We start from the raw sequence: 14,518 nt of genomic DNA on the forward strand, positions 1-14,518 counted from the left end.
GATTACTTTGTTTTTATAAACTATCAAGGAAAAAGAAGAAAGTCAGAAATGGTAACCCCCATTTTTATTTAATGAAAGTGAATGTTTACTGGAAGGGAAGAAGAGGCAGCTCTACCATTAAGTTACAGTTTTTTCCAATGCAGATATATTTTGACTTAAAGCGGAAATGAACTTGATAATAAAAAAACAAAACAAAAAAAAAACATTGTCCAGCAGTTTGCGTTTTTTTTTTTCGAAGAAGAAAATTTATAAGTCTCTTCTGTTAATAAAACTGTTTTACTTGTCTGCCAGCAACTTTTTGAAATCTCAATTCAAATATATTGTTGAGCTGAAATACAATTTGTAAGCCTCTGTTATGTACAATATGTCTTGCCAATACCACTGCACAGTATTCTACTTTTGGGACCTATACTTTTTAAAGTTTTTTTTTTTTTTCCTTTTAATCGCTATACCGTATAATGGCTTTGTATACACTGCAGTGTTAGTGTCATTTTATTAAACAGGATTACTAGCCTAAAAATGGAATTATGGAGGGTAAAAATGCCTATTTTATTCCACTAATATATTTTGCAGGGTTTGAAAAATGGATAAATGTAAGAAAATATTAGACAACACAATAGATAATAATTTACAATTTTTTTTTACAAAATGTATGTATTTAAATAGCTCAGTTATACGAAGAGTTTTTCAGATCCACATGTTTAACGGTAATTATAGCAAGTAAATGCATCTTAAAATTACAAACCACATAAATTAGGGTTCTCAATTTCCATCCGTCTTTTTTGGGCCTCTAAGAAGACACGGGTGTTAATTCCTCTAGCTTCAGAAGGTGTCATGATAAAGCGGGGGGGAATTTTAGTACAGATGTCAGGTTCATCAGTGCCAAATCCCAGATCTATAAGGAGTTCAACTGGGTCAGCTTCACAAAGTTTAAGCATTTCCGAGACACTTTGAAGAAAAAGTAAGAAAATAAAGTAAAATGTAGATTAGTATACTAATATACATAAGTAAAATACATACAGGTTTTCTCTGTAGCATCTGCTATGCTGTAAACAAGTTTTGCTGAATGCTATCACTTTTCTGTCAAGGGTATGTAAATGTATGGATATTTTTAGAGAGACAGTTTTATGCAGGTTATACAGTATGCTTTCCTCTTGGAGCCCTGGTAAGATAATCATAACAGATGCATGTATTTAGACCAAATCAATATTTGTCGCATCAGAAAGCTCTGATGTCTATAAAGGAAAATGTACTAGATGACCTCTGATTGGAAGTTGCTGGAAAACTATAAGAACATCAACAATCATTTGAGGACTCTAGATATACCTCAGTAAACTATTGTGGCTCCCATTTTGGACAGATCAAGCCTAGGAGCAAAAATTGTCTAGTGACAGCTGTAATGTCTATGCTAATTGCCCTTGCAATAATACAGTGCAAATAAGGATAATTTACTTAACAGTTGTCATGATAGGTTTTGCATAGGGCTCCCATGGGTCCTATTACCTCCATATGTTTACTACTTTAAACTATTTTAATCTAATGTAAAAGTGTACCCTTGATATACTTGTCAGTGCACTTAACTAAATTAAACATTGCATTTCCCACTGTACTTATTAATTTCCAGTCTCTTTCATAGGCATCAGTGCTAACAAAGATCTTAGTCCTCCATTACCTTGTTCAATCTGAATATTTGGATATTTCAAAGGTCTATGGTCAATCATATATTGTTAAAGTTGAATTATGGGCATAATCAAAAATTGCATGCTATACTCTCTTATTAGCATTAGCAGTTTTAATTTTTATTACCTGTTAATACTGCCAGTAGACCCATTAATTTTCCACCACTTTTAATAGGGTGATGACACTGTTTGTTATGCAGTGATATCCTGCAGCAGTATTGTCACCCTGTGGACACAGTAGTCTTAAATGGACATGCCGTTTTAAATTGACTTTAAAGCAGAACTTCACCTACCTGCTTTTCTGCCTCCTCCCCCCTCCACTTCAACTTTTGGCACTTTTCACTTTTTTTTGGGGGGGGGGGGGGGGAGTGGGTACCTGGTTTTGACAAGTACCTGCTCTCACTTCTACTTGGATCATCTAGGTCAGTGGTCCTCAACCCTGGCCTTCAGGGCCCACTAACAGACCAGATTTTAAGTATTACCTTGGGGAGGTGCAGACTAGAGTACTGCAATCACTGAGCAGCAAATTATATCACCTGGGATGTATTTCAGTTATCTTGCAAATCTGGCCTGTTAGTGGGCCCTGTAGGCCAGGGTTGAGGACCACTGATCTAGGTGATCTGAGCAGAATTTTGCCCCACCCCCCCTCCCTTTCTGCCTGCAGCCTCTTGGCACATGTTACAGGTCCCAGAAGGCTGCGGGACCATTTACAAAGAAAAGCATAGCTTATGCATACGCAGTTGTAAGCGGACTGTGAAGCCGCAAGGAGTCACAGCTGGCTTCCCACACTAAAGATGCTGGCGTTGGCAAAAACTGGTTCGGGTGAGGACAGTGCAGGATCCTTTGGATAGATAAGTGTGTTTTTTTTTTAAAAGTCGCCAGCTACAGTATATGTAGCTGCTGACTTTTAATTTGTTGTTATTACTCTTTAAGTACTTGACAAAATAAAGCCTAACTACAGTTAATCTCCTCTTCTTTTTGAAAATGTTTTAATTTAAATGAATATTAGCTGGCTTTTATAAGCACCTCCCATCAAGACCCTGTCTTGGTCTACATGTTAATGTGGAGCAAAAATATAGATAAAGGCATTTAAAAAAAAAAAAAAAAAAAGCAATTCATATATTGAATATTGACATTACTGGTATCAACCACACAGTTACCACTACAATATTTTTGCTGTACTGGCACAGGGCACAACCGTAATCCATTTCCTATTACCCATACAGAAGACCCACACCTAGCATTTCTTTTGATACATTCTTAATCCTTGAGAACCATGGTTTCAAGCCTCCTCCACCTATTAGCATTAATTCACAAAGCTACTTGGAGGTATTATGCATCTTATCAAAGCCTCTATTTCTAATAAAATTGTAGTTCATCTTATAAGTCATTAACCACCTCGGGCTCTTGCTCTTAATAGACTTTTCATAGAAATTTACTGTTATTGCCAACTAGAATCTAGCAATGTTATTAGGAACAAAAATACAATACTCACTATACAACTTTAGAAGATATGTGCAATAAAATCCATAGCGCCCATTTACATCTCTGCTATCCACAAGGTACAACCACAATGTTAATCACTGTGCTTTGTAAATAACAAAGCAGAGGGTGGGGTTGAAGGTACAATACCAGAACCGGTGTCTAGCATAGACCCTGCTCCAATGTCGCAGTGTACTGACAGTGTGGCTCTTTACCTCCCAGCACCAGCTCAGTGGGGCTTAAAAATAGTAATATAGGTAACACATCAGTTAAGGTTTTTGTGAATCTTTGCAAATATTAGGGGTTGATTGCAAAATATGGTGCAGCCCTGCATAGAAATCAAGCAGCTTGCGGGTTTTTTTGTCAAGGCCTAAAGTTAGAAGTTGATTGGCTAGCATGCAAAGATGCACTAGATTTTGCACTCTCCAGTTTTAGTAAATTAACCCCTAATATTTTAAAAAATCTTGAAATATATATTTATTAAATATAAATATCTTTTTTTAAATATAAATGTAAAAAGTATATATATACATACAGTATCTCACAAAAGTGAGTATACCCCTCATGTTTTTGTAAATATTTTATTATATCTTTTCATGTCACAACACTGAAGAACTTATACTTTGCTACAATGTAGTGATTGTACAGCTTGTATAACAGTGTGAATTTGCTGTCCCCTCAAAATAACTCAACACACAGCCATTCATGTCTAAACTACTGGCAACAAAAGTGAGTACACCCCTAAATTAAAATGTTCAAATTTGGCAAAATTAGCCAATTCCCTCCCCGGTGTCATGTGACTCATTAGTGTTACAAGGTCTCAGGTGTGAATGGGGAGCAGGTGTGTTAAATTTGGTGTTATCGCTCTCACGCTCTCATATTGGTCACTGGAAATTCAACATGGCACCTCATGGCAAAGAACTCTCTGAGGATCTGAAAAAAAGAATTGTTGCTCTATTTAAAGATGGCCTAGGCTATAAGAAGATTGCCAAGACCCAGAAACTGAGCTGCAGCACAGTGGCCAAGACCATACAGCGGTTTAACAGGACAGGTTCAACTCAGAACAGGCCTCGCCATGGTCGACCAAAGAAGTTGAGTACACGTGCTGTGCGTCATTTTCAGAGGTTGTCTTTGGAAAATAGATGTATGATTGCTGCCAGCATTGCTGCAAAGGTTGAAGGAGTGGGGGGTCAACCTGTCAGTGCTCAGATCATACGCCACACACTGCATCAAATTGGTCTGGATCGATGCCTTCCCAGAAGGAAGCTTCTTCTAAAGATGATGCACAAGAAAGCCTGCAAACAGTTTGCTTAAGACAAGCAGACTAAGAACATGGATTACTGGGACCATGTCCTGTAGTCTGATGAGCCCAAGATAAACTTATTGGTTCAGATGGTGTCAAGCGTGTGGGGTGGCAACCAGGTGAGGAGTGCAAAGACAAGAGTGTCCTGCCTACAGTCAAGCATGGTGGCGGGAGTGTCCTGGTCTGGGGCTGCATGAGTGCTTCTGGCACTGGGAAGCTACAGTTCATTGAGGGAACCATGAATACCAACATGTACTGTGACAAAGGAATGTTTGTTATGTGAGAAACAAGACGCAATGAAATATGAGTGTTACTCTTATCTTTTTTAATAAAATTTATGGAACGTACTTCACCATGTTTGGCCCAATTTGATTTCTTGGAGATAAAAAGGACCGCATATACCCCCTGGAGTAGAGCTGTCTGTATAAAGGAAATATAATCGAGGATTCAGAATGGTACATATATGCCAATAAGGAGAAAGGCACAGCATACTGAGGCATATAACTTAAGGCTCTCTTAAAAGAGCATTGAGGTGAGCACATAGGACACCTAGTGGGCACCGCACGAAAAAGCACCTGCATGCCATATTTGGATAAGAAGATTCGTTTTATCACTATATATTTATATATTTATTTAAAGGACACTTTAGCACCTTATATTTGTAACCACCTATTTGGAGCACATAATTTTATTTTAAAAAGGTCACGGACTTATAACTTTATTTATTTTTCTCACTATATATTGTATTTATATAGTTGGTTTAACTGAGATCCATTCTAGTTTAACAGATTTACCATCTATCATATTTATTGTAAGATTTATATTAGATTGTATTTATTATGCACATTGAGATACATTATTTATGAATATTATATTTAAGAAGCACTAAGGCACTTTTTCACATATGTATTTTATTTGATTTATGTTATATTAAGCACTTTAAAGCGCGGTACTCCCCCCAACCATATGTACTGTGACATACTGAAGCAGAGCATTATCCCCTCCCTTCAGGGACTGGGCCGCAGAGCAGTATTCCAACATGATAATGACCCCAAACACACCTCCAAGATGACTACTACCTTGCTAAATAAGCTGAGAGTAAAGGTGATGGACTGGCCAAGTATGTCTCCAGACCTAAAACTTATTGAGCATCTGTGGGGCATCTTCAAACGGAAGGTGGAGGAGTGCAAGGTCTCTAACATCCACCAGCTCAGTGATGTCGTCATGGAGGAGTGGAAGAGGCAACCTGTGAAGCTCTGGTGAACTCCATGCCCAAGAGGGTTAAGGCAGTGCTGGAAAATAATGGTGGCCACCCAAAATATTGACACTTTGGCCCAATTTGGACATTTTACCTTAGGGGTGTACTCACTTTTGTTGCCAGTGGTTTAGACATTATTGGCTGTGTGTTGAGTTATTTTGAGGGTACAGCAAATTTACACTGTTATACAAGCTGTACTCTCACTACTTTACATTGTAGCAAAGTGTCATTTCTTTAGTGTTGTCACATGAAAAGATATAATCAAATATTTATAAAAATGTGAGGGATGTACTCACTTTTGTGAGATACTGTGTATATATATATATATATATATATATATATATATATATATATATATATATATAAATATTTTTTTTTTTTTTTATATATACTGTACATATAAGGATATTGTCTGTTTTATTGTGACATGGAACATGTATTAAAAATACTTTTTAAAAAATTCTATATAAGAGTACATTTTATTAGTAAAGTGTTCTGCAACCAACCTTGTTGGAGCGGATGTGGCAGCTTTTTCCCCTCCATCCCATTTGGCTGTGGGAGGTGTTTCCATGTATGAATGTAGAGAGCTGGACATGGGAAATACACAAGATTATATTACTATATTAACTCAACTCAACATTGTAATAATTCAGCTGGACAATTCTATTCATTTTGGCTTAATTTCTTTCCTAAATATAGAAAGAAATAGAAAATTGAAACATAAAAAAAACAATACGTTTGCTGCAACCCACATTGCCTTACTGTGGAAAACAAAATATGGTAGCATATTGTAGGTGCAAGAATAAAGGTGTTAGGTGTTAGCAAATGCTAATTATACTGCAAATGAGACAGAAGGTATTCTGTTTTATGACAGATGGTGAATCAGCTGCTAACCTTCAGGGAACACAGCTTCTTCAGCCATGACTTTCAAAATATATTATTTCTGAAATAATGTGTTCCTTTTTGAGCAATGTACAGCAGAGATCAAACTGCCTAGGTGGTCACATTACAGAATACATTGTTGATTAAGCAACTCTTCACCGGCTTTGATTAGTACCTGGGCGTTGCTTAGAGAAAATACAGAAAATCATTTTCTTGAGATCTGCCTTGAAAAGTGATAAAACAGTTAATTGTATGTGTATAAAAAATAGGCAACTTGTGTGTGTGTTTAATGAGCTATCTAGAGTTTCTGGTCATTAATCAGTCACATAAGCCAGCACTTGTAATACAAACACTATGTCTGTATCAGCTTTTAGGTAAGCCATTACAAATATGCTCCAGCCCTTCGTGTTTGTATTTCAAAACTATTCCTGGGAAATCATTTTCCTATGTCTTCAATTTAGTTACAGATATTGACGTCTGGGAGTTTTTTTTGTCTGAACATTATTTGGTTCAATGCAGTTCTAGGCTAGGTTTTAAGGAAGAGATTAGCAAAATTCCAATATTATGTTATTCTTGGCTTAATAATAGCATTGGCCTGTCATACGGTGAGGGCATTTCCTCCAAGGGAAGGGTCTGGTGACACATCTAAAACCCAGTTTAAAGGGAAAGTAGAGAGTGTTTTCAGTGAGATCAAGTAAGCACACATTTCAGTTATAGTATTGTTTAACCCCTTTATGCTCATAAGTCATTGATGTCCAGATGCACAGGTCAAATTTAGCAGTGCCAACATTTGTTGGTTAAATTGGCAATAATTCTATGAATAGAAGAAGATAAACAGTGCAAGGCTTTTTTTTTTTGTAAATCTTTTCACAAAAACCTGTTTTTATTAAGGGCTGACAAAAAAAATAAATGTTTGATATGTTTTAATTTATTTGTATTATTTTTAAAATACTGTAATCGAATTACAGCATTAAAAATAAGGCACTGCGGCTTAAAGGTGACAGTGTTCATATACAGACTGAAAGGCTTCATGTTTTTCAATGCGACTTCCAGCAAGCCATAGTGATGATATGGCAAGGAACCATGCTGATTGGTTCACAGTTAGTAGTGGGGACCACAGCTGTCAGTGACAGTAGGTATTGAGTGCCACCAGCTGCAGTAAACGTGGGCTGGAGGCTCTTAAAGAGAGAATATTTAAAAAACTTTCCCCAACATGGGGCATCCTGCTGGGAACATGTATTTACAATTGGTGAGTGGGAAATGGTTACCTGATGTGAATAATCCTATCAGAATTTTTCACTGTTTCTATGATTAGATAGAAAGTACATTGGGGTAGCTATATTTTCACATTACATACTTAGATTCTGATTTCTGCTCTACAATGTTACGTAACAATGCAAGGCAAGTCTAGGGAGCATATTTGTAAAGCAGTGAATGTGACATTCGCCATGCAGTACATGTTGGGTAAATGTCACATTCACTACTTTATAAATATGCCTTCAAGCGGAAGTAAATCTATAAATGTAATAGTCTCAAAAAACAGTTACATTTCCGACACATGCCAGGAATGTAACTGTCACATTGGATATTCTCTCAACCAAACTGTTAAACTATCCAATGGATGGTGTCATAACTTATCACATGTGCAGCAGCATGGCAGTTAAAGATTAAACAGAGGTCAAGATGGCAGCTTCCTTGGCTGTAGACAAAAAAATGCAGCGCTCATAGAATAACATATGGTGTAAATGAATATATGAAAGTCCACTTCAAGCTTTCGAAATGAGTTGTATAGTCCACCGACAACACCCTTAACGTGTGACAATCCGTCTATGAAATGACAGGGACAGTGAAGACCTCCACCACACACAAAGTAGCCTGCTGGCCTCTTACCAGATGGGTATGACCACCGCTCTCACAATGGTCACACAACGCTTGTTGTTATAAAGCTTGATAATCGACCCTGAAAGCCTTCCAATAGGTGCTCCCAATTCAAATGTCGGATCCCAAAGTAGAAGTAGCCAGGCACAGTCACTCCCAAAAGTTAAAAAACAGGGGGAAGACCATGGTGAAGTGCGTTTTCACAGGTGTATGTTTATTGAATGTAAAATGCACTCACCAGATACATCATCATAAAACAGCCTTGAATCAATAAAACCACTGTAGCAGTAAAGCACTTCCAGCTTGGGACGTCGAACCGTGCTGAAGCTCCGCCTACATGTTTCGCAGGCAACTGCATCATCAGGCAACTGATGCCCATTTCCACAGGGGGTCAGTAGAAGGGCAATAGTAATGGAATTCCTTGAAGTAGGTGCCATGTGTAGTTTCTCTGCTTTACGCATTTCCAATAACAATGAAACTTCCAAGGCAGGTTTGAATCTAACTGGTGGATATGCTTTTTTAATATCAGGTTTTCTATGTGAGAGAGGCAGCAAAAGGTAAATTCCAGCTTACATAGCAGGAACATTTCAGGTTCTCCAGATAACAAACAAATGGAAGTGGGGTGAAGGTGTCCAGTACACCTATGTCTGCATGCAAAATTGAACAATTTGGCAATTACACTATGTTCTATTTTAGGGTCTCTTTGTGAGAAGGGTGCAGACTTTCATTGTGAGAGAGAACAGTAAATTATTATTATTATACAGAATTTATATGGTGCCAACAGTTTACTCAGCTCTTTACAATGAAATGGGGGAAAGCACAATTTACAATACAGTTCACTGCAAAAGGAATAGGAGGGCCCTGCTCATGGAGCTTACAATCTAAAGGGAGGAGGAGTTGGTACAAAAAGGTATTGGCTGCAGGAGATGATCTGATGGAGGGGACTCAAGTACAGTTCTTAAGTGGAGGTAAGGTAGGCTTCCCTGAATAAGTGTGTTTTCAAGGATCACCTAAAGGTGGACAGGGTAGGAGCTGACCGGACATACTGGGGCAGGGAGCACTTGTAATGGTCTGGTGTGGAAAGTGGGGTCCCCTAAGGATCTGTCCTGGGACCAATCCTGTTTAATTTATTCATAAACGATCTAGAGGATGGGATAAACATCTCAATCTCAGTATTTGTGGACTATACTAAGTTAAGCAGGGCAATAACTTTTATGCAGGAAAATGTAAGGTAATGCATTTTAATGCCAAAAATACAAACTCAAGTTACTCACTAGGGGAAAATCTCTGAGGGAATCTAGGATGGAAAAGGACCTGGGGTCCTAATAGATGACAAGCCCAGCAATGGCATGCAATGCCAAGCTGCTGCAAGCAAAGCCGACAGAATTCTGGCTTGTATTAAAAAGGGTATTTCCCCCTAGAGATAAAATGATAATTCCCCCCCTCTACAATACTCTGGTCTGGCCGCATTAGTTCTGGACACAGGTCCTCAGAAAGGATGTGCTGGAACTGGAGAGGATCCAGAGAAGGGCAACAAAGCCAATAAGGGACTGGAGGACTTCAGCTATGAGGAAAGACTACAAGCATTGAACTTATTCTCTCTGGAGAGGAGGCTTGAGAGGGTATATGATATCAATGTACAAATACCGTACTAGTGACCTTAGCATAGGGAACACATTTTTCAGCGAAAGGGATTTTAAAAAGACATGTGGCCATTCACTAAAATGAGAAGAGAAGCGGTTTAACCTTAAACTGCGTAAAGGGTTTTACCATCAGAGCGGTAAGGATGTGGAATTATTTTCCACAAGCGGTGGTATCAGCAGGGAGCGTGGATAGTTTAAAAAAAAACTATTAGATGGGCACCTTAACGACCACAACATACAGGGGTATACAATGTACTATTGACATAAACACTTATGCACCCACGCACACTCATCATAGGTTGAACTGGATGGACTGGTGTCTTTTTTTCAATCTCACTAACTACTGTATGTAAGGGTCCTTTCACACGGGCAGTCCGTATGTCCGTTTTTCATCCCATTTTTTTGCGGATGAAAAACTGAAAAAATCACCCCTAAAGTCTCTTCAGAAACCAACAGTTCTGAGAGTGCAGATCGCTTTAATAAGCACTTACCGTGGCTTAAATTAATATTTTTCCTATTCTTTATCAAAGTAATAAACACTGTCAGAATCGTAAGCGACTTCTGAGAGTGTTGACCTCCTTGTCCACCATTTTGCTCAGTAGTTCTTCCCTCTGATCCCTACATCACTACAGTGTTCTGTAATGATGTAAAGATTAGTAGGATAAATCACTGAGTGCAATGGGGGACCAGGAGATCAACACTCTCAGAAGTCACTTAGAGTTTCTTAAATTGCTAGGGTTGGGTTAAATGTTACGGGTTAAGGCATAGGTTAAGGTTTGACTGCGTTGAAAAGGTGTCAGGGTTTAATCCATTATTTTAGGGTTTATTATATCTGTAATGGGTTGAAGCATAATTAAAGGGTTACACACTAGGTGTCAGTAAATGCGTTTTAGGAATCATATTTATTTGTTTTAGGATTAACTTAAATTTAGTTACGTGAGAAGGGTTAAGTAGTAGGGAATGATTTATTGATAGGAATACTTGGCATCAAGGCCTGAGCTAAAATCTAACAGGACTGAGCTGTCAGACCCAAGAACTAAATTGTCAAAGTATTTACAATATACAACACTAATACCCCTCTACTCATAAAGCTGAATCGGAATTTGTGAGCTGTAACAATCATTTTTTCTTTAAACATCTCTCAAGCCAATAAAAATGATAATCCCCAGTTTAAAGTACTTGGTCTGGATTGATAAAGAATAGGAAAAAATATTAAAGTTACAGATATCTGCTCTTACAATGACTACATATCATGCAGTTTAAAAAATATTAAATCTCCTGGATTAGTGGGATGTAACTGAATATAAATACAAGTCTTTTTCAGGCATGTGACTGGTTACTGTTCATCATTACAGCAGTCATTTATTCTAAGGTGTATCCTAATAGGGTATTATTGTGTCTATTATATCGGGCAAAGTATTTTACCATTAAAGACAGAACATATATTCACAGAATGTATTTATAGAAAACGTCCTCATGAAATATAACCCTAATTTTGCATATCTTTTGCATTACCCTGTTTACATCAGTGTTGTAACTTTTTTACAGGTTACTAACTTTTTCACTGATCTAAAGATTACATTACAGATACACAACAGGGCTGATTTCTTAGGGGGGTTGAAAATCCTCCCAAAATAAATTGTGTATACTGTATGGTTTTTTCATTTATTTATCATGTGCAGATGAATGAAATAAAGGGAAATTTACTTTTCACGCGACTGGATAATTGAAGTAAATATTCATATAATGTATTGTCTCAAGATTCTCAAATTCATTTGTTAATGTGTTACTAATCCCAGGAGCCGGCATTCACTATCTAGGCTTCCACAGTACACTGAACATGGAATTGCAATTATTTTAGTCAATATAAACTGCTAAATACCTTTTTTCATCAGCAGTTATGGCAATGTTGTGACTTCCATTAGTGTCTGGTTAAAGCTTGTAGGAGGAGTTTTCATTCTACTCTGTCTGTTCTATGAGGCTGAAGGATCCCTGATCCTTTGTCTGGACAGTGCTGATTGACCCTGTGCTGATCACATGCACCCTTCCGAGATAAAAAAAAAAAAAAAAACTCTCTAGCAATATGCACCAAACTGAGCATGTGCAGAGTGCCCAAGGCTCTGTGTTTTCAGGAGATGGATTCAGGACAGTAGAGGAAGGGGAGGATCAGAGAAGACAGGATCAAACAGCCTTTTTACATAATGCAGAGGATTACCCCTTAAGCTCCACAGTGAGTATAACAAGCATGCTTTACTGCATATACAGACTGATTATACTGGTGTGGGTTTAGTAAAATCAGCCTCTGTGTATATTTCAATCGAAAATTTCAGGTTTTTTAGACTTTGGTGACACAAAGGACTGATAAACCATTGCATAAACCATATCTTACACTTTGCTGAACAAAGTTGCAGAGCATGTAACTTAGGCAGCTGATGATATGCAAGTCTGATGATGAGAGGGGTGCCGCAGCTGCAGGAGAGGTGTGAGGGACACATGAAACGGCCTTTGTTTTTGTCCAGGAGCCAAGATATACAGTGCCTTGCGAAAGTATTCAGCCCCCTTGAACTTTGCCACCTTTTGCTACATTTCAGGCTTCAAACATAAAGATATAAAACTGTAATTTTTTTGTGAAGAATCAACAACAAGTGGGACACAGTCATGAAGTGGAACGAAATTTATTGGATATTTCAAACTTTTTTAACAAATAAAAAACTGAAAAATTGGGCGTGCAAAATTATTCAGCCCCCTTAAGTTAATACTTTGTAGCGCCACCTTTTGCTGCGATTACAGCTGTAAGTCGCTTGGGGTATGTCTCTATCAGTTTTGCACATCGAGAGACTGAAATTTTTGCCCATTCCTTCTTGCAAAACAACTCGAGCTCAGTGAGGTTGGATGGAGAGCGTTTGTGAACAGCAGTTTTCAGTTATTTCCACAGATTATCGATTGGATTCAGGTCTGGACTTTGACTTGGCCATTCTAACACCTGGGTATGTTTATTTGCGAACCATTCCATTGTAGATTTTGCTTTATGTTTTGGATCATTGTCTTGTTGGAAGACAAATCTCCATCCCAGTCTCAGGTCCTTTGAAGACTCCATCAGGTTTTCTTCCAGAATGGTCCTGTATTTGGCTCCATCCATCTTCCCATCAATTTTTACCATCTTCCCTGTCCCTGCTGAAGAAAAGCAGGCCCAAACCATGATGCTGCCACCACCATGTTTGACAGTGGGGATGGTGTGTTCAGGGTGATGAGCTGTGTTGCTTTTATGCCAAACATAATGTTTTGCATTGTTGCCAAAAAGTTCGATTTTGGTTTCATCTGACCAGAGCACCTTCTTCCACATGTTTGGTGTGTCTCCCAGGTGGCTTGTGGCAAACTTTAAAACGACACTTTTTATGGATATCTTTAAGAAATGGCTTTCATCTTGCCACTGTTCCATAAAGGCCAGATTTGTGCAGTATACGACTGATTGTTGTCCTATGGACAGAGTCTCTCACCTCCATCCAGAGTGATCATGGGCCTTTTGGCTGCATCTCTGATCAGTCTTCTCCTTGTATGAGCTGAAAGTTTAGAGGGACGGCCAGGTCTTCGTAGATTTGCAGTGGTCTGATACTCCTTCCATTTCAATATTATCGCTTGCACAGTGCTCCTTGGGTTGTTTAAAGCTTGGGAAATCTTTTTGTATCCAAATCTGGCTTTAAACTTCTCCACAACAGTATCTCGGACCTGCCTGTTGTGTTCCTTGTTCTTCATGATGCTCTCTGCGCTTTAAACGGACCTCTGAGACTATCACAGTGCAGGTGCATTTATACAGCGACTTGATTACACACAGGTGGATTCTATTTATTATCATTTGTCATTTAGGTCAACATTGGATCATTCAGAGATCCTCACTGAACTTCTGGAGAGAGTTAGCTGCACTGAAAGTAAAGGGGCTGAATAATTTTGCACGCCCAATTTTTCAGTTTTTTATTTGTTAACAAAGTTTGAAATATCCAATAAATTTCGTTCCACTTCATGATTGTGTCCCACTTGTTGTTGATTTTTCACAAAAAATTACAGTTTTATATCTTTATGTTTGAAGCCTGAAATGTGGCAAAAGGTTGCAAAGTTCAAGGGGGCCGAATACTTTTGCAAGGCACTGTACTTTTCAGCATTGATGGTGCCTTTTCAGATGTGTAGGCTGCACATGCCACACGCAATCATGCAACCCCATACCATTAGAGATGCAGGCTACTGAACTGAGCACTGATAACAACTTGGGTTGACCTTGTCCTCTTTAGTCCAGGTGATATGGCATCCCAGTTTTCCAAAATTTTGATTCGTCTGACCACAGAACAGTTTTCCACTTTGCCACAGTCCATTTTAAATGAGCCTTGGCCCAGAGAAAATG

The 14,518-nt window shown here is 38.3% G+C and overlaps 1 protein-coding gene across 1 annotated transcript in view; it reads right to left on the bottom strand.

Moving 5' to 3' along the window:
• Positions 1–14,518, bottom strand: part of ITPRID1 (ITPR interacting domain containing 1) — a 192,878-nt gene that overhangs the window by 72,156 nt on the left and 106,204 nt on the right. The window contains exons 6-7 of the mRNA XM_082259492.1: positions 6,229–6,309; positions 746–948 (exon numbers count right to left, since the gene is read on the bottom strand). Coding sequence (XP_082115618.1) covers positions 746–948; positions 6,229–6,309 — 284 coding nt within the window. The remainder of the gene's footprint in view (positions 1–745; positions 949–6,228; positions 6,310–14,518) is intronic.

This window comes from Pelophylax lessonae, assembly GCF_965119305.1.
Source record: "Pelophylax lessonae genome assembly, chromosome: 5".
In the NCBI taxonomy this organism is placed as follows: domain Eukaryota; kingdom Metazoa; phylum Chordata; class Amphibia; order Anura; family Ranidae; genus Pelophylax; species Pelophylax lessonae.